A 26,010-nucleotide genomic window follows, 5' to 3' on the forward strand; every position below is an offset into this window, starting at 1 on the left:
TAAACTGGTTATTTTTTCACGTCTGGTTATTTTTTTCACGCATTGCTCCAATTTCTCCTGCACATGCACATTCTATAGTTGCTAGTTGCTACCTTCCAGCAGAAGCTCCAGGTGTGTTTTTTATAACACTGCCAGTATAGTATATTAACTGATTTGCTCCCAAAAACGTATAAATACGTTAAATTTTAAATATTGCCAGTGTCCCAAAAAGGTATTTATACGTTTTTTAATTTATTTTATGTTTTTTTATGCTACAGCATACAGAAGGCTTTGATGCAGTCTCTGAACTGCAGAGAAAAGTTGAAGCAACAGTAGATATTACAAAAACGGCCAGCAGGTGGCAACAAGAGTATAATAGATCGACCAGGGCCATGTTGCAACAAGCTGTTTTCCCCACAGTTTAAAACAGATTTGTAAATAATGATGAAACTTGGCTACATTCTAATACTAATTGCTGCAAAACGAAAACAGATAGAAATATATTTAAAAATGTTTTGTGTATTTTTTTCCCTGATGAAGAGGATCTAACTTTTATTTTGGTAGGTTCCATGTTATTATAGCAAAATATAAATATTCATTGGGCCTGGCAAAATCACTCTAAATCCAGTAAAACAGCCGGGAGCGAAGGGAATTACTTCAGTGAAAGTGGCTGGGAGTGAATGAGTTTAATATATTGTAGCCCCAATTCACAGCAAACTTAGCCCAAGGCACGTTTACAAAAGGAACAGGTCTAATGACACTCCTTACACATGAAAAATAATCAATTGAACCCAATGTAAAACCGCAGGTTGTACTGGCCCAATCAAGCCAGCGTCTAAATTTTAGGTAGGCCGATACGGTCGCGTAGTGGCCGCGCCACTGGGCCACTTAATGTAAGACCAGGATGATTTATAACACGAGGCAATGATGATGCATTGTGTAACTAGCCTGATAATCAGCAGGTGTTGAATTCCTACAAATGCAAATGGTTGTCTCTAAATGTGTCCCGTGATTGACTGGCAACCAGTGCAGGATGCAGGCTGCCTTTCGCTAAATGTCAGTTGAAATGGGCTGAACAAGATAGGTAACATAGAAACTGGTGAGTGCGTATAGCGTGATAAGCATTTCAAATGGCTTCTGACACTGGAAGTCTGCTTTATAACTGTGAGGATGAATATGAAATACACGTGGATGTGGTGGGCAAGAGAAAATAAGAAAAAAACTGTCCCCCTCACAATGACGGGAGGAAAACCCCATCCTCTAACCTGCACAGCTGATAAGTATTCAGACCTTGTCTAGACTGCATCAAGAAACCTCTCTCTCCCCTCTTGTTCCCTCCTCGTTTTTCCCTGCATCATCTCGTTGGGGTCTCCAGCATCTTTTAGGAAAGCAAGGGGAAGCCCCAACCACCCACATTCGATGTAAAGGATAAGGCAAGTAAAGAGCTTCATCAATCATTTTCTCCCCTTTCCATATTCATGATTTAACTTTGCAGCATTTAAACATGATTGCCAGTTTTCCTATTGTGAAAAAGTGTTTACAGATAACTAAAATCACCGATGAAAAAGATCAAGAGTTAATTGAAATTCCAAAGAAAATTGTCATAAATTGTTTACATTTGCATGTTAACTATTTGACTGAATAGCAAATACCTTGTGTGCAATTATCATACAAAGTCACTGGAACAGAAAAAAACAACTGTATTTTGTTTGACTTTGATGGCTGCTCTCCAGCTGATGCATGGCATGCTTCCTGAGGCATTAAACCAGAATACTAAAAACGAAATATTCACTTAACAGTAGTTCTGCATTGGTTAAAGTGCATTAATGGAATTGTAGTGAAAATATGCACAGCACCGTGGTTGACTGGTTGGCACATCTGCCTCACAGTTCTGAGGCTGTGTTTAAAACCTGCAGTCCGGTATTCATATTTGGAGTTTGCATGTTATCCCCGGGTTTTCTCTTGTCTTCTACCATATTCCATCACCATGTATGGTAGGTTCACTGAAGACTCTAAATCAGGGATCGGGAATCCTGGTCCTCGAGAGCTACTGTCCTGCCTGTTTTCCATGTCTCTCTCCTCAAACACAGTGGTTTCAACTGATCAGCTAATCAGCAAGTTCTGTAGAAGCCTGATAACGATCTTGGTCATTAATCAGGTGTGTTGATGGAGGGAGACATGAAAAACAGGCAGGGCAGCGGCTCTCGAGGACCAGGGTTCCCTACCACTCCTCTAAATGGTCAAATAGTTGTGAATTTGAGTGCAAATGTTTCATTGTCTATTTGTGCCCTGTGATTGGTTGGCTATCATTTCAGGGTGTACCCCGCCTTTTACACTAAATCAGATGGATTAGGCTCCATCTTGGTGAGAATAAGCTGTAGACTTTAGAGAGAACAGATGTAAAATTTAACGTTATATTTATGATATTGTCAATTTAACTCTTTCACTGCCAGACGTTTTCAGAAACGGGATGTCGCCAGTGCCAGCTGATTTAAGTATTTTGACTGAAATTTAAGGTCCACAGAAAATGTTGTGTTTGGACTATGGAAACACACATACTACCAAATGAAAGATTGAACTCTCATCTTTTCATCAGAAAAAAAAGTTTGTTTCTACCTTATTCCGTTCTTCAGTAATCAACAATAGAAAATGGTTAGTTTCACCGAAATGCTCTGTTTTGAAACAAAAAGCGGAGAAAAAGAGCTTTTTGTGAAACGATGTTATTTCATGCACTCTAGTGAATTCTACACTTTTTTTTGTCCATGAATGATACCACAAACACCTAAATAGTGCTTTACTTCTGTAATACACCACCACCAACAATGAAAAAGTGTTTTTAGATTGCAAAATACGTTTATTTCCATTCAACAGTGTAACAATTTGACAAAACAATTTCGCAAACTATTTACAAATGTGTGCAACTGTGGTACTATTTACAATTATGTGTATTATTTGTAACACCGCCCTGCGTGCAAGGAGACGGAGCAGGATTTGCACAACAGATACGTTTCACTTCGATTGTCCGTTTCGCGTGCAGACGTTACACTTTCTTGACGGCCTTTTTTTCCGGGGAATAGCAAGTAGCAGACTGTACCCACTACTCCGATGAATATGCATTGGACTCGGGGCACTCTTCGTCGTCCGATTGAACGTCCGCCTGAACGTGCTCGGTTGTGCTCCGCGTTTTCCGGTGTTAGCATCGCTAGCCCGTGAACCTTTATGACGTCGTCATAGCCGCCGCGTCAGCGATTCCAACTTCGGCGTCAACCTCGGAGTCACCATCATCATCATCGATGATGATCATCGTCGTCATCAATGTGCTCTTTAGCATTCGTCGATGCCTTTCGTCTTTGAAAAAAATTCCCAAGTGTGAGCTGCTTGCAACCGGTCGCCATTGTTCGCTTCTTCAGCCATCTAGCTCCGCCTCACGTCTTCTACTGCCGCGTCAATGCTTCCAACCTCGGAGTCACCATCATCATCATCGATGATGATCATCGTCGTCATCAATGTGCTCTTTAGCGTTGGTCGATGCTTTTCGTCTTTGAAATAAACTGCTCCAGCGTGAGCCGCTTGCAACCGGTCGCCATGTTCTCTTCCCTTCCCCAGCCATTGTCCCCTCTAGCTCCGCCTCACGTCTTCTACTGACGCCTACCCAATCTTGTCAAAAGAGAGTCATTGCTGCCATCTAGGGGCCAAAAATAGTCATTAGGCTAACTAGATCTGCTTGAAACTTTCACCACAGCCGGGCAAGGCTTTCCTCCACCCGTTTCAAAAAATAAAAAATAAAAAATTGGATGACGTCTTTTAACGTCATTGGCGGCCCTCCGTAGGTTTTTACTTGACGTCTTTTAACCTCCATGGCAGTGAAAGAGTTAATAATAAAAAATATATATTAAAATGTTTTCCTAATTAGACGTTTATGTTAGTTGTAGAGTTCGATACGTACAGTGCATGTGCATAGATATAACATTTTAACTGAGGTTTGACAAAGGATTTGTGTTATAACTGATAATTGGTGATGGGGCTTCAGGAGGTTTCAGAATTATTCCAAAAATTACTTGTTCATTGTATGAAGAATGCACATTTTTGAAGTGAGATAGGGTGAAACTCCTTCACAAATTAGGGTAATTTCTCCACTACAACTCCAGGGTCACTTTATGAAGAATTTATAATATATTTAAAAAATAATCCAAATAGCCCTGCGATTGGCTGACGATCAGTTGAGGGTGCACCCCGCTTACCGCCCATTAACTGCAGCTGGGATAGGCTCCAGCATGCCTGCGACCCTCGTGAGGATGAGCGGTTTGTCAAATGGATGGATAGATAATCCAAATATTATTGACAAAAGACATCATGGCGGCATGGCTCAGTTGGTAGAGCAGTCGACTCCCAACCTGAACACAAGACAGTTGTGGGTTTGATCCTCAACCCTTCATGTCAAAGCATCCTTGAGCAAGATACTGAACCACCCAAGTTGCTTCTGATGCTACGTCATCACTAACTAAAATGAGGAGACAGTGTCAAAGTGCTCTGAGAAACTAAGGCAGAAAAGTGTTATACAAATGAAGTCCAGTAACCATTTTAGTTTTACAAAAGTATGATATGTAAATTAATTTCCATGTACAATATTGTACAATTTTAAAATTTGTTTTTTAGCATTTGCTTTAGTCAACATCAAAATTGAAGGAGAAAAGCATTGCCATTTGGCACACTACTCTCATCCAATCCATAACTGCATCACTGGCACTGCAGTGAGTCAGACTAGACATCAATCTAAGAAAAGCGCTGCTTCTGGATCCTTGTCAAATAGTCTTTTGCAGATGAAAAGTCCCCCCCCCCCTCAATGATGGCTAAACATTGTATGGCTTGTACTCCATGACCCACCGTACTTGTGGTGAAGCAAAGACCTAACAGCACAGTGAATATATTGTAAATTCAGTCAAAAGCAAGAATTTCACTCTTTCACTTAGCTGATTAGCATTGACTTTTATGTTTGAGTTGTAAATCACTGGCTCATTTGCCACTAGCGAGGTTCTTGGAAGATTTATCATTTAGGCAACAATGACTGTGCAGGTATTCATGGTGCCACTTTTAATTATCCACCAAGCACTCAATTCCTATGATCATTTAGGTATTAAGCCGGGATTGATCATCCACGGGAAGACCCTGAGTCATGGTCAGATATTTCATAGCAAAGTTAATGCTCTCATATGTTACGTGTTAGTACCTCAGACAGGAGTTTGGACCACATTTGTAAGCGCACACATTCTATAAATGTGTGATTTAAAAGGGCCTGTAAAAAATGTGAAATATCTGAGGTTAGTTTGCCTCTTCCACTAAAACTTACATTTCATTATTTCAGACTTCATTTGGCCATCAGATCACAAGGTGCAAAAAAAATAATAATCCAGTCTCCACTACATGATGTGCAATCTGTTAGGGTGAGGTCATAATTTAGCGCCCACGTTTACGCCCTTAGTGATCATTAAGGGAAGCAGCTTCGTTGTCTGGGCGGGCTATGGCACGACATTTTGTTGCCACTGAGGGTCACTGGACAACAGCTCAGGACACTGTCAAATGGAATACCAAAAAAATGCTCTTGCCCTTTAAAGACTCTGGAAAACCCAGAACCGTGGAAGAGCAGGGTGTCACTCGTTTGATGGAGATGGTGCCAGCAGATTGGTTAACTCAGAGTGTTTCTTATCTTCAAAAAAAGAAATAAAATAAAATAGAAGGTCGCAGCAATACAATGCTTCGGCATTTGAAAATAGAAAATATCCTGGTATTGATAGTTTTGTCAGTTATTTCCACTGCTTTTCGGTCATGAAGAAAGCATAGAATTACATTCTTCAGGGAACCGTTACAAGAATTGCTGCGTTTCCAAAAGAATATCGGTGGCATTGCCAGGACTGTCTTTCATCACTTTCTTTGTGCTCATCCCGATCATGTCAAGCAGAACACAACCTAAAAACTGCAGTTACTACTCGTCACACCTAGGCAGGCCATAGGGGGCCGTGCCCACCCAACCAAAATGCTCACTTGAAGCACTGATCTGTTAAAATATATTATTTTTTTCAATTACATTTTTATCATAATAGCTTTTTTTTTGTGAAGAAATACCAGTGTTGAGTTTATCACCAATACATTAAAAAGGAAGAATAGTGTCATTGTGTTGGATTGATGTCTAGTATAATTTGCAACGGTCTTAGTGAAACTAATTTTAGATCTGCGCAGACCTATGTGATATGTCAGCGTTGGCGCACAAGAGTGACGCTCATTTTTTAAAGACTGAGAGAAATCATTGATGTTTTTTTTCTGAGCTAAAACTTCAAATCTGTGTACCGTAATCAAAGCAAAACAAAACTGAGGTTTTCCCCAATGACATCATGAATGGAGATTACAATAAATAACGATTTTGCAAGGGATGTGAACTGGTGCTTGAAAGTAATATGGCTGCTGACTAGCCCAGTGATTTATTTATTTTTTATTCCTGCATAATTTCCATTACACACAGCCCTTTTAACAACCACAACATATTGCACACTGCACAAAGAAAATAAAAAAACTGCAGGATCTCTTTGTAGACATGTTATCTGATTTTGTCCGGCCCACATTAAAGGGAAAACTCCCAGATTGTAATTCTGTGACATCAGTCCTAGATCTTTTCTAACATACTTCATATATTCAACTCCAACGCTGGACCTTTGAACAATGCGCAACCGTGTGGTTTTGAATATGTATAAAGCAGTGATTAAGTATGTGCAATCTCTGTCTTGAAAATTCAGCCCTTGCGCCCGCCATCACCTCAACCTTTGCTGACTAGCTCATGATGTAACAAATAAAATGCAAATGACTGATTATTTGCCCTCTAAAGAAAGATTGTAAGGTAAACTAGATCAGGCCCTTTGTTTCATTTTGCATGATTTGTACATCAAAGTATGAATAAACTGCTTACTGTCTGCCCTGTCCATGGCTGTTTGCAATTATCATTGGGTGAACATGGTAATATTGAGCACACTGATGTAAAAAAACAAAAAAAACAAAACAAACATCCACAGTCCACATTTTGCCATTTCTATCTGGCTTTGACAACTACAAAACAAATGCTGCCGTGGCCTTTTGGAGATTCACAGAAAATGAAATTGGGTTTTTGATTTTCATTTGTATTTCATCTTCACATTGACTGACTGTTCGGTTGACTGGCAGAGTGATGACACTGATTTAATCCTCAACCACCAGCTTTGTGCTGTTCTGCCAAAGTGTACCTCTGGGATTAAGGATTTCCTCCCTCCCTCTGCATGTGTGTGCTCGGTTACGTACACAGTTTCCTGCTTCAAATGATCAACTGATGTGTCAAAGGAATGGTGGCATTGGGGCAGGATAGGAGGTGAATGAGCACTATGTAATGAATTCAATGAGATGCGTTTTCTCTTTTATTTAATCACATTGACCAGAATGAAATAATTCAAAATTCAAACTGCCATATTGTCATACATATCACACTTTATTTTGCTTTAGATTTTTCTTTAGTGATGATTGTGAGAGAATAGAAACGGAATATACCTCGGAATTTATGTGCAGGAACAAACGCACATTAAAGGCAGTAAGATTTAATGTGCCCTATATTTCCACTCCATGAATAAGAAATGCTGCATTTTGAATCATCTCTAACTAGTTACCACTGTAACATCACTAAACCAACAACAGGGGATGAAAGCAGAGTTCGTCTTGGTTTCTTTGGCCCCTGAGGAATGGGGAAAGTAAATGCCACCTAATTGAATTTTAATCAATAATAATTCTGGTTCCTACTGCAGGGTGTAAATTTTTTAGCACAAGCACCGTTCTGCCATCCAAGCCCCTCGATAATCTTTTCAGCTTCTTTCATTAGACACAGCTTCCTGTAATATTTATTTCCTGTCAATTTCATTTGAAGCCAAATTAATAATACTAATAATAATGGTTTATGGGGTGGGCTATTTTTTGTATATTAATAGTATAATTTTTGTGTGGTAAAAATTACCTTGTCAAATGTTATGTATCGCTTTTTCTTTTACTACATTTTTAATTTTGTCGTGTACTGGAACAAAAATGATAAGAACGTTTGCAAATTGCCATATTGAATACAAAAAGACTGTTTATGAACACACAATGGTCGACATTTTCTGCTATTATGAAATCACTTTTGCAACCTGAAGGCAAAGTACACAGCAGTCACATCTGTGTGTGCGCGTGAGTATGCGTATTCGAGTGCGCGCGCGTGTGTATATTTCATACTGGCGTGAAGATTCTAATTAGCACACAACAGTTCTTCCTGTCCTCAGCAGTGATGATTCCTCACCATTTCAGACACTTTGCTGCAGAAGCTTTAGAAACACAGATGCAACAACGGCCCTGTGACAGCATTGTTGATGTTGTAACATCGGAGTTTTTTTTCTTGCAAAAGTGTCACTTTTTCAAAGGTTTCAAAGGCTAATATTTATTTATATAGTACTTTCACAAGAGATGCTGTATGTGTGGTCCATCCATCCAGCCATCCATTATTCGAACAGCTTACCCTCACGGGGGTCATGGGCGTGCTGGAGCCTATCAGTAGGCGGGGTACACCTTGAACTGGTTGTCAGCCAATCGCAGGGCACACACAGATTAACAATCTTTCACATTCGCACAGGGACAATTCAGAGCATTCAATTAACCTAACATGCATGTTTTTCGGAATGTGGGAGGAAACCGGAAAACCCACGCAGGCATGGGGAGAACATGCAAACTCCACCAGTAAGGCCGTAGGCCGGAATTGATATCACAACCTCTGCAATGGGAGGCAGACGTGCTAATCAGTCATCCACAATAATATAATAATTTCCTGAAAATGTAAATTTTACACTTTAACAAAAATATAATAAAACACAATAATGTAAGAACTTTACCGATATTGTCATTAAAAAAAAAGTCAACAAGAAACCATGAACATAACATTAAAAAAAATACAGATATGTTTACCTATAACACTTAGCACTCTGAGAAGTCTTTGAGCAGAGCAGTTCTAATCAAGTGGGTGGCATTTTGATTACCGGTAGCTCTCTGCAGAGTTGGTTTAACACTAAATACATCAAATAACTCCAACACTGACCTCCATTTAAATCAGAGAGTGTCAAAAACACACTTTGGGGGTTGAAATCAACTCTGAAATGCTGAACCTCAAGGAAGGAGCTTAGGCTGGGGCTGCTTTTTCTCATCTCCCCCTTGTGTTTTTCTTTTTTATCTGGGAAATCGGGAATCTGCTTGACGACCCGTCGGGCTTCCCATTCTGTCTCCATTGTATTTATATCTCTTGGAAGAGTTGTAACTATTAATTGAATTTTGTTGCTGTAATAATAATAATAATGATAATAATAATAATAATAATAATAATAATAATAATAATAATAATAATAATAATGTAGTTGTTTTTATTTGATAATATACATGACTACACAAAAATCATGCAGTGCAGAATGGGATTTAAAAAAAAATCACGATTGTGTACAATTTAAAATTGAGAATTCTCATCATATTTCTCTATGTGAATAATGTTATCAACGTATGATTTTTTTAATGGCAAAATTGAGGCATACTGCATTTGTGTAGAGGTCATGATATTTATCCAAATAAGGATTGTTGGGCCTTTTTTGGCAGTCTGTGCTCACTGTCAATTTGGTATGTTGTAAAAATTGGAAATGGATTGGAAATCAAATACAATAATGCACACACACAATTTTGAATCCATAGACACAGAGGAGTAAGAGTCTGATATTTGTGCAATCTACAGGACTTTCTCATCAATGTGCAGAAAGCATCTCACCCTAAGTCAACACATCTGTCACTGGGCATCCCCACTCACTTACTCCACCTCCTCATTTATTCATCCCTCCCTGCTTCCATCCATCCCCCTCCCACAAGCCACCCATCTGCTTCTCTCGAAACGCCACCTCCCCTTTACACACCCTCCCTCCTCACATCACTCCTGGACTCCCCCTGCAGCAAGACAAATGGAATGGTCTTGCACATAATACAGGACAGAGGCAGACTATACCACTGTGCTTCAGATAGGAAGGACGCAGCAGAGAGGACTGCTGCAGCGAGAGAGAGACCGACAGCCAAATAGAGAAAGAGAGGCTGCATCTATCCTTTGCTTTTCTAATTCCCCAGCTCTGTCTGCGTGCTGCCTGTGTAGTCCAACTGATGCTCTCTATACATACAGTATTCAAGCTTTAGATTCAGATTTGAGGGTGATTATTGAGCTGCAAAATAGATTTATTGTGAGGCGGTGACACCACTGAACACTCGTAAACTTCAGTTTGACTCCTTTCTGGTAAGTCAACTATTTGTTATGCATTTAATTTGAAATTAATTTTATTGAAGCTTTATTTGAGTTCAAAGCTGTTTGTAATGGCTATCGAATGCAAAACAAATATTTAAAGTTTCTACTTTTGTCCAATGGTTTAAATCGATGTCGATATTGTTTATTTAACAATGCAAGCAATATACCGTACTTATTTTTATTATAACATGAGCATCGCACATACATTCTGCAGATCACCATAATTGTATAGAAACAAGTCAAATACATCATTTAGGCTATTTCATATGGTGTTGAAGTAAGAATATAACTTAAATGCGTTAAAAACTGGCAGAAAGCACAAAGGCAAAAATTGTGTGCCAGTGTTACATAAGCAATGTGCACATTCAAATCACTCACATATCCTATTTACGCTCCCTAGTTGCATATCATAGCAAGGCCATCTGTTCAATGGAACTCGATGGCATATTATTTCTGTTTCTACCTTCACTGTACTCTCAAATCAAAAGGTACATTTGAACCACTTCGGTACAAACAGTTTCAAGTCTTGCATTTTAATGAAAGCCTGTATTAGTTGACAACAAGACTATTTTTAAACCCTTCTCAAAAGTTGCAAGAAGGTCAAGATGGAATTTATTTTTATGCTCTCTCAGTTTTCAGAATCTCCCATTCGCAAGTTCAGCCCTCCATAAGACATTCATTTAAATGATAAGGAATGGATTATTCAAAGTCTCTAAATTGTCCAGGTGAATATGAGTGTGAATGTTTGTTTATCAATACAGTGTATGTACCCTGTGACTGACAGGAAAACAGTCCAGAGTTTGCTTGGATAGGCTCCAACTCAAGCATGATCCGAATGAGGATGGATTCAACATTTGTATTACTTTTGTTGTTGATTGTGCGAAATCCTTTCCCTGATAGTGAGGCATGAGACCGACCTAATGTTTAAGTTGCCAAAAGAGTGATACGCATGGCGAGTGCGGCGGAAGGCTTTAGCTCCCATCCTGCTGAGTTGCGGGATGGGCGTGGACAACAGACCAACAGTGTGGGGGCTCTACAAATGACCATCACTAGAATTTTTGTTACATTGTGATGCGAAAAGCAATGTCACCGAAAGGAACTTCGATTGTCATTCAAAACCGTTACAACATTGAGCAGGTTGCTTCAGCGCCAATTTGATTCAGTGGACTGCACTATTGCTAAAGTGTGTGTGTGAGAGAGGGCGAGAGAGAGAGAGAAAGAGAGAGAGAGAAAAAGAGAGAGAGAGAATCTTCCTGCTGTAGATAGGAACACGATGCATTATTAATTATGTCTAAATGACTCGGCTGACTCTTCGGCTTCCTCTTTTCACATCCATCACAGCCCAGTTCTGTTTTTGCCTCCCTTATCACATCACTTGCAATTTTCAAAACTAAAAGCCACTTGATAAGTTTTTTTTTCCCTCCCCCATTCCAAACAAACTATCAGGTAGAAAGTGTCGTTGTGTGTAAAGGTTGCGGTGTGATGCATATCTAGAAAGGCTTTGAGCTTTACGCAGTCAAAGTATTATATAAACAGCAGCCCCCTCATCCTACCTCATCTCATCCCGCTGGTGTTCAGTTGAGTCTCACACAGGCTGCTCAGTGAAAGCTGCATGACTGTTAGGAAGTTCCAATTCATGATCCTAAAAAAAAGAAGTCAATCTTATCCAGATTTCTCTTGTATTTGGTTGGGGTGGATATTTTCTAGTGCGTCACACGGCTGTATACCACCCCAAAAGTTCTTGACAGAAAGCATATATGTAGTTGGGAGTTTTAATAGCTACAATTCATAAACAATATAAAATTGCTTGGAAGATTGCTTTTACCTTTTTTTTTTATAAAGGTGAAGAATTTCAAAAGGGGGCCTTACATCCTTCTATATTTCTGAATGTGGCAGGAAAATGTTTGGACACCCCTGGCGTAGAGCATTATCGTTCTTTCCGTATTTCTTGTATGTATGTAATTTCTATTTCTTTTTTTTCTTTTTTTCTTTTTAGGAATGATGTAACATTTGTATTTTTTAAATAATCCCACACATTGTTATAATAAGACCAAAATGTTTCTTTTTGCCCAAAGTTTAGACTTTTATAGTTTAGACCAGAGGTGGGCAATCTCGGTCCTCGAGGGCCGGAGTCCTGCAGGTTTTGGAGGTTTCTCACTTCCAACACAAGCTGATTCCAATCAGCAGGATCGTTATCAGGCTTATGCAGAGCTTGCTGATGAGCTGATCATATATCAGCTGTGTTGGAGAAGGGCAACATGCAAAACCTGCAGGACTCCGGCCCTCGATGACCACCTCTGGTTTAGACTCTCACCCAAATCAGAAGTCATTCACATTTACATTTGATTTAAAAACCCTGTTGCAGAGGTCTGGCTGCCAGAGTAGGGCCCAGCATACATCCATGATTTAAATCTAGTCTGATACTGTACGTAAGTATGAATGATGTTAGAGCCTCATTGAAAGTGTTTGGGCCTGGCTATGAGCGAGCGGGTTCAAGATTGTGTGCAATTGGTACTTGCCCGCTGTCACATTTGTAGCTGCGGACTGATTGACTTCAAACAACTACTCTCTTTGCAGTTAACAATAATGTGCTCTGAAACTGAAACTCTGCTTGCCAGAAAGAAAATAAGAATTATTTTCATATGATTCTTGTTGAGCTAGTTGAAATATTGCAACAGTATAATATGTATGTACTGTGAGATACTTCTTGGGCTCATTCATTGGGTCTTTCAAAGTTATCATAACACGATAACAGGTGGCTTTAAAGCAAGTGGGAGTTTTTTTGTGCTGTGCTCTTGAGATTGCCAAACTTAAAAAAAATGTGCTAATTTTATTTCAGTATGTGAGCTGAAAGATTGAAACCTCTTGGTATTACTGTTGGTAAAGCGCAAATTGACATTTTGATTCTTTTTTTTTTTACTTGAATCCTTAGTAATTAAGATATTGAAAGGAAGATACTGTGTTTTTTGGTCATTATGAAGAAAGTGATAGATATTATAACATTTTTAATTCTTCATTTCATATATTAACCATTGTTACACATTATCAACATTTTAATTCTTTATATTAACCTATGGTGTTGATTTCGGTATAATCTGACCTTAAGCTGGGACATACTATTTAGTCTAAAAAGTTCCTTCTCAGCGCTTTGTGCGAAAACACATTTGGTCCTTGAGAACAGAATCTGTTTCGAACACGCACTCCTGACTCTGTTTTCGCCATCGCTCATGGAAAAGTACCCAGAGATATGTTTTGTCTACAAATAAAAGAGAGGAGGTCTTTTAACTATAATAAGCCATTGTACACGCGGAAGAGACACATTTCGACGCTCTGAATCCCACCTGTTTAAGTGATGAATTAGAGGCTGTTAAATGTCCAGAGATCTCTGTTGGATTAAAAAATCATTTTTGCAAAGGTGTTTTTTCTTACATTAAATCTGTCTTCAACTTTTGGAACACGCAAAGAGGACAAATAATTTTATTCCTCTTTCAAAAGGAAGACGTGCTTCTGTCAGCTTGCCTTGAAGGCTAAACTCTCAGCACAAATCCGCAGGGAAGCCTAAGGAAAGGAAAACTCAGAGCATATTTCCATACTATTGCTGTTAATAATAGTCTTGAGGGTGGAGACGGATGTTAGACCAGAGTGAATGCAACATTGGTTGAACAACCAGGCAGGGAGGGGACCAAACGTTCATTTAATATACATGAAGGCACAAGCTGCACCTGCAACATTTATAACAGTGAGGATGGAAGGAAATAGATTTGGGGGGAGGGGTCTATTTGAAATTTGTGTGGAAGGTTGTCCTAGATGTCATGTCAACACGCGTTGTAGTTGAACCCAATGAGGAGAGCATGCAGCCGCACACAGAAGGTCAGAGCCAGGGTTCAAACCCACAACCTTTAAATGTGAGGCAGACACATGCTCCACCATGCTACCCAGAAGTCATTCAGTAGAATTATTTATTCAGAAGTGAATTTTTCTTCAGGGCAAACAATCAATAGAAATACACAACATTTAAAATTATTTAATTGTAAAGAAGAGTGCCTACACTTGGGAGGACTTTGATGCTAATATGCTATCAAGAGTCTGGAGTCATACAATTACTTTGTGTCTGGATGAGTGAAGGATATCGGCTGCGTTCAACACGGCAATGTTTGTCTCGTGGCAGCAAATCTATGTTCTATTTATCTTTTGGTTGACACGGGTTACTGGTGTAAAACGTCATTCATTAAATCGTTTGTGTCCGGATAAACTTGTCTTGCTGTACGCCGAAGCCTTTCAAGCTATCTTAGCTTGCTAACTGCAAACAAACACCTCAAGTAATTTATTTATTTTTAATCACGATTTTTCACAACCCAAAGTTGGCAAGTAAACTTTGATAAAGTGTTATGATTATCATGTGAAAATGTTTGCTAGACCCACAAAAAATGTTCTATCATATTAAATCAATGTGAAAAATGTGTAATTATAAATAAATGTTGAATATTCCAACATTGGGTACATGTTTTGTGTGTCTGATTGCTGAAAACACATTAACTGACAGATTAATGTTGAACGACGACATTTCCAACTAAAAGTTGCATGGATATGGATTAAAAAGGAAACCAATAAGCAAATGTAGCAAAGATTACGGCAGCTAAGACTACTCTTATTTTGAAATTTATTTTCACCACTTCTGGTGCACTACTGAGCTGACTGATGCTAACTTGGAGAGCAACAGTAATCGTAGGAGGCTTTCCCATAATGCTTTGCTGCTGGTACTAGTAACATTTGTGATCGTGTTTTTCCTCTAATGTGTTATTTTTCTACAGACAAGGTTTAATATAGTTATATTGTTATTGTTTCTATTCGTGGATTAAAGTTTTCCTACTTTTGACATTAAATGTCTGATTTCAAAACGAGCGATTTTGAAACGTTTGTGTGGGCTCCTGCCGGCCGATTCACGGCCCGAAATATAGGGCGACCCACTGGGAATTGTCCCGCCCTTCAAGATGGCCCAGTCCAGGCCTGCTTGTTGGTGTGATGTGGCTACCAGCAATAGTAACAGCTCCTAGGATCATTGATTTGTATTAATGGATTATCTTGTTGATGATAATGGCGAAAGTGGGATGGCACAAAACGTCTAATTTCATTCACCACTAATAAACCAAACAGACAGGCAAGCTAGCATCATAGTTTAGCTAGGAATACAAAGGCTGTAATGGGAGCAGTAAAAACGTTACGATTGTGAACATACAGTATAAGTCCAAATAAGTAAAACAATAGGTTATGATGGTTTCTGAAAACTGCCTAAACTGTTCGTTTTAACTGTTGTGTTGCTTGTGCATTTGCATAGTCATGTTGGTTGTAACAATTTATGCCCATGAGAACAACCAATCAGAAGATGGAAAATCAGAATCGAGGGATAGCACTCTGACTCTGTGAGGATAAATTTAAAGTCTGATCGGTTGTCGCGCTCCGGTCAATTCATGTTTCCATACCGCCATAAAGGACCACAAATGCGCTTTCTCGCCTCGTCTTCGTCTTGAGCGTCATTTGAAGAAACAGTCCTGTTGCTAATAATTTAAATTACATCAACCAGCACTAATGATTGTGAAGGTCACACGACACGCATACATGAACTATATGGCAATATGGCGTGTTTGCCAGATGCAATCATAGCTGCGTCCAGTGAGTAAACCAGCTTCCACATCTGTTTGCGTGAGCAATCAAGTTTGCGCCCGTTGCTGCACCTGCAAACCTTCACTTAATCAAGCTCATTGAGTTATTATTAGTTTTGACAGTGTACGTGAAAGCATGCGTGCACGTGCGTTTTACATGTGTTCTTGTTTGCAGTCCTTAACCAAGTTTAAAACTAATTAACCATCAGATTGCAACCTGACTGAGCATCTGTTCCAGACAAAACTCATCTCCCGAGCCACTAATTAAAGGATGACGCAGAAAAAACAGATGAAGATTAGAAAATGCACTTCTGTTGATACACTACATTTACTGTACATTCAGTAGATGTTCTGCTCACAAATAATTTCTTCATGCTAAATAAGTGGAACATTTTCATGCCACTTTGCGTGAGGTTGCACTTTTAAAACATGGCTGGAAGTTATTTCAAAAACCATATATTTTTTTCAGTAGGAAGTTGCTAAGAAATAGTGCTCGTTTACGTGTTTGAGTTCCAACGCGTGAATCTTTGTTCTTTTGATGGCCCACTCATTTTCAATGTACAGTATATCGATTTTTATAGCAATGCCCCTTCACTAACTTATATTGTGTCACTTAAACTCACATTCTTATCAGGTTTAATTCTATTCCAGAAAATTATATTCATAAAAAGAGGAGCCTACATTTTGCTTGCCTTTACAATTCATTTTTCCATAGAAAATTATGGAATTTAAAATCATCATTTCCATGGTCAAGTTGGCATTATCATATCTTCATGAACAGTACAGACAACCTTTATTCGCATTTTGTCAATTCAGAGCTAACATTTTTTTTTTTTATTAAAAGGAGATAAAGTGGATTAGGAATCAAGGCAAGTCACCTCTCATGAAGTCTTGCTGCACGTCATTCAGGAGCCAAGCTTATAGATGGCTGCATATTGGTTGTAGGCATATTTGTGCATGATTTAATAACAGCATATAGTTTTGCAAAATGATTGCTTACTGCCTTTGTAAATCTTATTGTATTGCTAATGTATGAAAAGACATTTTTGAATGTGACATTCTTGGAATCAGAAAATGATCTGATTAAACTTTTACAAGTTGTTGAAAACCTCAGTGCATGTTGCTGACTCTATCAGATTAATTACGTGTATTATTCAAAGATGGAGGGCAGATAAGGCCCGGCTGTGCAACAATGGCGAACTGATGAGGCTGCCAGAATTTCATTTCCTGCTGCCCATCTGTCAGTAGCAAATTGTCTGTACATGTTGTTGATAGATCGAATCAATGCTGGTCAACTGTCACTCAGATAACTAATTATTGTTTTTATTTTCTGTGCTTTGTATTATTGGCTACTTTGAAGAAAAGCAAATAAGAGGGTGCAGTAAACACACACACAAAAAAAAAAAAATTACAACATGAATGATTGAGCGAAAATGGTATGCGCTATATGTCATTACTATATACAGTGTTTTTGAGTGCAGTCATGTCCTGTCAACGATGTTTCCGAAATGGTTGCTGCATAAGTTTGTCCATGCACACTGACACTTGGGATGAAGTATTGACATAGCATTTTCAATTAAATGCTGTACTAGGATACAAACCAGTAGAACTAGACAGGCCCTCGAGTAATTCCATTCACACAAATTTGACAAAAAAAAAAATCAAATTCTGAGCATGATTACATCCTCACCACCTCTGAATTAGGCTTGATTCTACAAAATGATTGCCGATTTTGTGAAGTTCTTCAAGTCCACATAAATGTTCTCATTGATTCCTCCTATATTACAAAAACAAGTTTGGTTCTTGGAAGATTTCAAATCAGTGCTTGAGACTGTAACCAAAGTGGTCGCATATGTGACATTTTCTTCAGCAAGAATTTCATGTGGTTGTGTTTGTGCAGCTACATATATTTTAATACTTCCTCCAACACATGTAGCTACTGTATTTAGTGCTTCCCACGTATGTATTTATCTGTGGCAGGCCCGCACAAGTGAATTTTATCTGCAACTAAATCATTTTGCTGTGACCTTTCAATATCTGACCGATGTATTAGCTTTCTTTGGCTGCGCGGATATTGTGCCGCTCTGGTCCTTGTGTGCGTCTGCTAATCGATACCAACGCTTTCATTTCCGATACAATACTACAAATACAGTTATGCAAATGAGCCCAAAAAGTATGCATAGTGTATTCATACATGTCAACCCATAAGGTTTGTCCGTATTTCTTACGGATTTTTAAGTGTTGCAAAAGCATACGGGCGTATTTGGAAATGAATACGGATTTAACTGTTTTCATGAAAATAATAATATTAGTATATATTGCTTACCCTTTTTAAATTTATTTAGTATTTACTGTCGGCTACGTGCTACACGTGTGCATAAGCTCGATTTAAACAACAACCGGTCACAAAATCTCGTCTATCGCGCGAGACTTCTAACAGTTTCCTGACATGCGCAGTTAAGAAATTTGTGTTAGCGCGAAAATTGCGAGTCGTTCGCAGTGGTTGAGAAAATGGGGGACAGGCCGGCCAAAAAAACAAGATACACCGGACGTTTTCGTTCGGAATGGACGGATTTATTTAAGGTAATTGGTCCGTCAAAACTTGGAAAAGAGTATGCATCATGTTCGCTTTGTTCACGGGACATTAAGGTTGCGGCATCTGGCATTTACGATGTCAAAGAACATTTGAAATCAAAGTTGCACGAGAGAAATGTGAAGCAACAAAAAAGTCAACCGTCCATGATAAAATTTTGATTAAAATTGATTCACCTTATGATGCCAGATGGCAGTCACTGTGATATTTAGAAATCTTTTTTTTCTTTGTGCAATAAAATGTCATTTGGAACAAGATACTGTCAATGTCTTCATATAAGAAAGAAAGTAAGGTAAGATTAATGTTATTGCATGAAACAGCTTTAGTATTGATAAAACTGACATAAGGATTTTTATGGGAAAATAAGGATTTTATGGGTTTGTAATACAGGTGGGACCAAATTAGGGTTGACATGTATGTGTATTTAAATTTAAAAATTTATTTTCGAGCATGAGATCTGGTACTGTATGGGACCCCCTTGCCGTAACGTCGACACTGGCAAGGGAGCTTTGTTAGACTGTGCTGGGACCACAAACATGCTCCAAAGCTGCCCGACGTCCATGTTTCAGGATTGGAATTGTAAGGGACATCAGAGCATGAACCTATTGGAGTCTGTAATTAACTATAATGTAAATGTAACCTAAAGATGTGGAAAAACAAACCAAAAAGTAACTGAACTTTTTTTTTTTGTCTTTAGGTTTGGATATTGGAGACAAGTTTTTCACTTCTCTGAAGTCATCTTTACACCACTGCAGCTACTGAATCTGATCTTAAGACATTCAGGCATGCATTATTACACACTCAAAACGAGTAAGCAAGAAATACAATAACTGACCAACAGATCAGAGCAATTTACTCATCATGCTATAACTGAAGGATCAGAGTTTATACCCTTAAAAGATCAAACAGGCTGCTGAATATTGCCACAAACAATCGAAGCAGACAGACACTTACCACTAGTTCCAATTGGTTTGTCAGCGTTGATAGAAGCTAGAACCAGACAGGATGGCCGACCGCTACCAAAACAACATATACCACCAAAGTGACGGTGACAGCTATGGGACTTATGGAGAAGGTGATGGAGGTGGTCACGATGGATATGGTTACCAGGCCGAATACCCTCCCCAGGAAGAGGACGCTGCAAGTGATGCGACTGAAGGTCATGATGAAGAAGACCAAATGTATGAAGGAGAATATCAAGGTATACCACATCCCGATGAGGTGAAGGCCGCACAGAGAGCTGCAAGGTGAGACACACATCCATGATGCACTCACAGGGTACAAAAGTGGGCAAACAAATATGACTTTTGTTTTTATTACCAAGGTAATGTTACTCTGTACATTTTTTCCCAATAGATTATATGACTGTAAGAGTTCGTAAGGGCTAGACAGCAAAACTTAGGCCTCAACAATATGCACACTTTATTGGCTGTGGTCGATAAACTCAAGATTCACCCAAATCAAATAGCACCAGAACTCCTCTCAAAAGATAATTGCAATGAATTTGCTTGCTATTTTTAGTGTAGAAGTAAAATCCATCAGGTCAAAAATCATGATAAAAATAGAAACAAAAATAGAAACATAAATACTTATATAAATATAAATACTTAAATAAAAATAAATAAGCAAGATAATAAAATGATGCAACACCGAAAACCACTAATGTCAGAATTTGATGGTTGAGCAAATAATTTCAACGACGACGGTTCAGCAGCTGAAACCATCAACGAGCTGTCTTGACTCAATCTGACTTTTTCAAATCTATTGTGTAATCTGTGCAAACCCTGTAACGCCAAACGTATCATTTATGCTACAAGACATTTTGAGCCCTCTCTTTCATGAGCATAGTATTTTTTTTTCCCCTTAAAAGTCTGACATATTGGATCAGATACATGCATTGCACAGATAATCCTTTAGAGGAAATGTTGTAAAATGGCCATAATTGAGAAAAGAGAGACACCTGACTTTAAAGAACTACTTTGTTGAACAGGTTCACGCTTGGACGAAAGGAGTTTTTTATTTTTATTTTTATTTTTTTAATTTTTAATTTTATTTATTTTTATATATATATATTTTTTCTATATTTTTATTTTTTTATTTTATTGTATTTTTTTATTTCATTTTTTAAATTTTTTTAATTTTTTTTTTATTTTATTGTATTTTTTTATTTAATTTATTTTTTTTTATTTTTTTTTTTATTGTATTTTTTTATTTCATTTTTTAATTTTTTTTAAATTTTTTTTATTTTATTTTTTTTTTTTTTAATTTGTTTTTTTATTTGACCACTGGAAGCTCTGCATATAATCGAATGGCTTTGCCATGTGGATTCAGGTTTTGGACCCCCATTCTAAGAATAATAAGAATAATATATTTTATTCATTTATTACTACAACGTTTCAGAGGGTTTGATAGACAGCTTGTTGTCATTTTATAAATTAAATATGATGTCATCCACCATAGAGGAAGATGCGGCCACTTTTATGCTGAGTGCCTGCTATTTGTCTACGAAAACAGGACCCTTAAAGTGCATCCGTAAAGTAGTCAGTGTCCACTTTTTCTACATTTTCTGTTACAGCCTCATTGCAAAGTAGACTAGAGTAACTTTTATCTTGAAATTATACATACATACAACACGCTACAATGGCAACATGTAAAGCTCGTGGCATCATAGTCAAAAAGATTTGGTACAGTTATTACTGATAAATAAAGTCCCTTTCAAAAGTATTGGAACGGCACGGTCAATTCCATTCCAATACTTTTGCTCATTTAAAAAGTGCTCCATCCTGAGTTGTTTAACACATCTAGATGCAGATACCATGAAATGAAAGCCAGAATTCTGAATCTTCACCTTCACCTTTTGGTCTGATTCCCAAATGTCTTCAGTAAGAAAAACAAAGGATTAAACCTTACCTCTTTGACTGCCAGACGTTTTCAGAAAAGGGATGCCGTGGGTGCCAGCCGATTTTAAGCATTTTGACTGATCTTTCAAGGTCCATAGAAAATTATGTGTTTGGACTATGGAAACACACATACTGCTAAAACAAGATTGGACTCTCATCTTCCATCAGAAAAAAAAAGTTTGTTTCTACCTTATTCCGTTTTTGAGTAATCAACAATAGAAAATGGTTAGTTTCACCTGTTTTGGAAAAAACGTCTTTTAACGTCTTTGGCACTCCTCCATTGGATTTTACGAAACGTTATTTAACGTTTTTGGCAGTCAAAGAGTTACTGATCCAGTAGTTTTGGAGGTGACGGCTGTTAATACTGACGGCTGTTAATCTTTTTTGAAATATGGCACAGTGTGGAAAAAGTGAAGTGCTGTAAATACTTTCCGGAGACACTGTGATGCTCAGTTAAACTCAGTTACTAATTGCAGTAATAAAATCTAGATAGTTAGAAGTATAACATTTTGATGTGATCTAAAAATGTCATCCGGGACTACAGGGTAGAAAGAGAACTAATTTGAGTCTTATTAGTAGCTTTAATAGTCATTCTGTTCCATTAACATCATCTATCATTTTTATGTTAATTGTGAGCACAATAGGGAGTGATTCAACATCAAGATCTCTTCCCCCACCCCGATATGCAATCTCAGGGCAAAATCTCGAGCTGGTGGCGCACTCTCGGAACTGCAGGAGTTATCGGAACAGTACGAGGACATAATGGAAGATTGCGGCCATGGGAAGTTCCAGTGGACACTCTTCATGGTGCTGGGCATGGCCCTCATGGCTGATGGGGTGGAATGTTTTGTGGTTGCCTTTGTTCTGCCGTCTGCCGAAAAGGATCTGTGCCTCTCCAATGCAGAGAAAGGGATGCTGGGTAAGGTTTTCTCTGGCACTCACATAACAACATGATATCGCTTGGGGGTCATGCTGGGTTAATGACGAATGTTTTAAAAAGAGTGAGCACACACACACACACACACACACACCGGGATTCGTTGTCTTGGTGTGTTTTAAGTGTCTCGCTCACAGTACTTGACAAATTCAGCACAAAACAAACTTCTCCTGTCAATCGTGGTGCAACGTGACCCTCCCACATGGACGTCAACAGAAAAAGGGCAAGAATATACATTGCTCATACAAACACATCATACCTGGCAATTGCATTTTTGCCTGACATTTGTCAGCTAATCGAAAAAGGGGCAGACAAAAGCAAAGGGTTGAGGAGATATGTTGAGAAAGTGATGGTTGTTTTACCCTAATTTTACTTCTATACACAGTTAATTCTGTAGAGTAAATTTGACTCTAATTAGAGTAAATTTGGCTCAAATATGGACCAAATAGACTCAATTTTAGAGTAGGCTAACATTTACACTCGGAAGAGAGTAAAATAAAGAATTGGGGAAAAAAAGAAGTCACTCAAGGGTTGAGGAACGAACTCACGACCTTCAGCATGGGAGACTGCCACACTACCTGCTGTTTGTTTATCTCCAAGAGACCAAATATATTGTTTTTTGGTCTTTTGGAGTTCAGAAGATTCAAACTGACATGAGTGATACACCAACACACAGCAAGAGCTGCGTAGCTCGGGGAGTAGATCGGCTGTCTCCCAAACTGAAGGTCGTGAGTTTGTTCCTCCACCCTTGAGTGACTTTTATTTACTTGTTTCCCAATCATTTATTTTACTCTCTTCCAAGTGTAAATATTACTCTAAAACGGAGTCTATTTGGTCCCACTCTAAGTAGTCAAATTTACTCTACAGAATGTATATATACTTTATTTTTAACCAGATTTTCTATAGGCAATATCACATAAAAGGTTGCCATAATTTTTCTTTTCTTTTCAGTATACTGTGGAAACTTTTTTATCCAGAACTCATCTGATTTTCTTTTCAGGTTGAAGTGGCCATTTTAACCAGACTAAACATTTTTGACAGACGGTCAATTTTTGGAAATTTTGTCACATTGCTAATAGGCTATAATGGGTTATACAGTGTACTTTTGCTAAGCTGCATATTTACAAGGCCCCTCCTCCTCCAAAGATTCAGCTTTTGGTGAAGTATTTTGGTGTACTATTTCTCATTGGGGACACTCTTACAAGTAGGCTATGGCAAAGCAGGTAGGCATCCATAACACAGTAAAACGTGTTTTAAAAAAATCACTATATGGAATTTATTATTATAAATATTATTATTATAAATAATTATATATTATTATTTATATCTTCAGTCTGTGTTGGAGTTCATGCATGATGGAAATATGTACCTGCTAGGAAGTAGATGCAGATGAGATGACAATGAGAACGTGAAAGTAAATAGGAAGGAATTTGAGATGACAAACCTAAAAGGCGACATCCTGCCCTTCATGTGGATTTATACTGCATACTAAAACATTTAGACAGATTTTGGAGTACCGTGTACCACATAAAATCCATCGAGGTCGCACAAGCACAAGCGCAACTAATACATTAATACGCACTGTTGATTTTTAACTGCGCCTTATATGTAGTTGGAAAAATACAATCATTTTATTTATAATTAAGATAATGAAAATATATGTATATAATTCTAATTTTAGGTTTTAAATTTAGCTATCTGCATAATCACAAATAAATGAATAGCCAGTAAAGTTGAACCTTTCACAATTAACAATAAAATGCTGTAAGTCCGTTTGGGACATATCCATGTGAATGAGTGCCAGTAATGGAGAGTATTGTTTATAAAGTATGGTTGTCCACTGGGCACTGAGAATGCAGAAATGAATCAGCTTGCTGGCTAGGGATTGCGTGCTGTGTCTTTATTGCTCTGAATATTAAGAGCTTACTCGAGTCACTTATTTGTATTCTACAGGTTACCCAGAGCATGATTAGAAGGGGAAGCGTATATATACTGTACGTGTACGTACGTCCGACTTTCATAGAACTGTGAGAACAAATATTTCGTTTGATGAAAGGCTGAGCAACAAAACAAACTCCACTGGGAAAGAAGGAGTGAGAAAATAACAGAAACAGCAGCAGAAAAAGAAAAACAAATAACAGTCAAATGCAGACGGGGGGGGGGGGGGGGAGAACTCCAGTGTGTGAATGAATAAGCAGGGCAGTGGATGCGAAAGGGAAATGGAGATGTGACGTGAAGAAATATGGGTGGAGTAAAAAGAGTGCTGCAGTGCAGCCACCATCAACCGTTTTGGTTGTAAATTAAATGTTCTAAAATGCAGTCTAGACACCAATGCTATTATTTATATGAAATATTCTAATGTGTTTTTATACTTTCACTTAACTAAATAACATGTAACATATTAAAAAAAAAAAAAGATCATAATGTGAATATGACCACAGCCACAGCTCCCCCCCCTGTTGTACGGCCATCTGCACACGGGTTTTGTGTTCCAGAGTTAGTCTTATGCAACACACAGAACAAGTGTATTGTTTGCACACAACTCTGAGTCATTTGAAGAGTTTCTGTAATTCCATCGCCACAGACAATCTTCTTCCTTCACCCAGATATCAACCTTGAGATCACATTCCCTTATATAACCGTTAAATTTAAAATTCACTGATTTGTACAAGGAAGATGGTGACGATGATGATGATGATGATGCTTTATTATAGAGTCAAAGTCCAACCACAAACAAACCAACTCCTCAATAAAAATAGAAGAGTAAAAATACACACATACCAAAATACACTAGGAAACATCATATAAAAGACAACAATATCAATGTTTCCAGAACTGGGACTGGTATCGTGTAGCACTTCAACTGATGTTTGACAAGCGTACAATAATTTCATTATTCGAGTCATTTAGTCGACGGACAAATTTAAACATCAGATTTCTTAGTGCCGCCTGCAATGTGTTAACCCTTTCAGTTACAAACATTTCACTCGCGATAGTCCATCGAGGTCTATTTAGTAATAATCTCAGTGCATCATTATATGCTATCTTGATTTTTTTGCAAACTAGTTCGGCTATAATTTAACCACAGATGTGCCGTATACAGAGGAGTACAGTATGCTCCATCTTCACACCATCTGATCTAATTTTTTTAAATAATTTCCTATGGTCAAATGCCTTAGAAGCATCTATAAAACTAAAAAACAACATTTTAATGGAAAAAATATCTGCCTCAAATAAAAACCAAATATCAAAATTTATAGAAACATGGTCTACGTATATAGAATTTTTTAACCTAATTCCGGTTGCTTAATTCTGTCTGTTAGCGAGAGCCACTACATCGTGATAACTTACATTGATGTTTCTGCATTTGGCAATTTATTATTATATTATATTATTAGTATGGGATTTTTTTTAATGGGCTTTAGGTGAACTGATGAATACACACACGCTCGCACGCACGCACACACACACACGCACATACACTTACTCACCCACATACAAAAAAAAATATGTATATATATATATATATATATATGTGTGTATATGTATATATATATATGTATATATATAAAAAAAAAAAACAT

The 26,010-nt window shown here is 38.0% G+C and overlaps 1 protein-coding gene across 1 annotated transcript in view; it reads left to right on the forward strand.

The window, feature by feature from the left end:
* Window positions 1-10,035: 10,035 nt before the first annotated feature.
* LOC144053847 (synaptic vesicle glycoprotein 2B-like) overlaps window positions 10,036-26,010 on the forward strand; it is a 38,532-nt gene continuing 22,557 nt past the window's right edge. Inside the window, exons 1-3 of the mRNA XM_077568694.1 lie at window positions 10,036-10,327; window positions 19,287-19,836; window positions 22,185-22,408. Coding sequence (XP_077424820.1) covers window positions 19,595-19,836; window positions 22,185-22,408 — 466 coding nt within the window. The 5' untranslated portion in view covers window positions 10,036-10,327; window positions 19,287-19,594. The remainder of the gene's footprint in view (window positions 10,328-19,286; window positions 19,837-22,184; window positions 22,409-26,010) is intronic.

This window comes from Vanacampus margaritifer, chromosome 6 (assembly GCF_051991255.1).
Source record: "Vanacampus margaritifer isolate UIUO_Vmar chromosome 6, RoL_Vmar_1.0, whole genome shotgun sequence".
NCBI classification, from domain to species: domain Eukaryota; kingdom Metazoa; phylum Chordata; class Actinopteri; order Syngnathiformes; family Syngnathidae; genus Vanacampus; species Vanacampus margaritifer.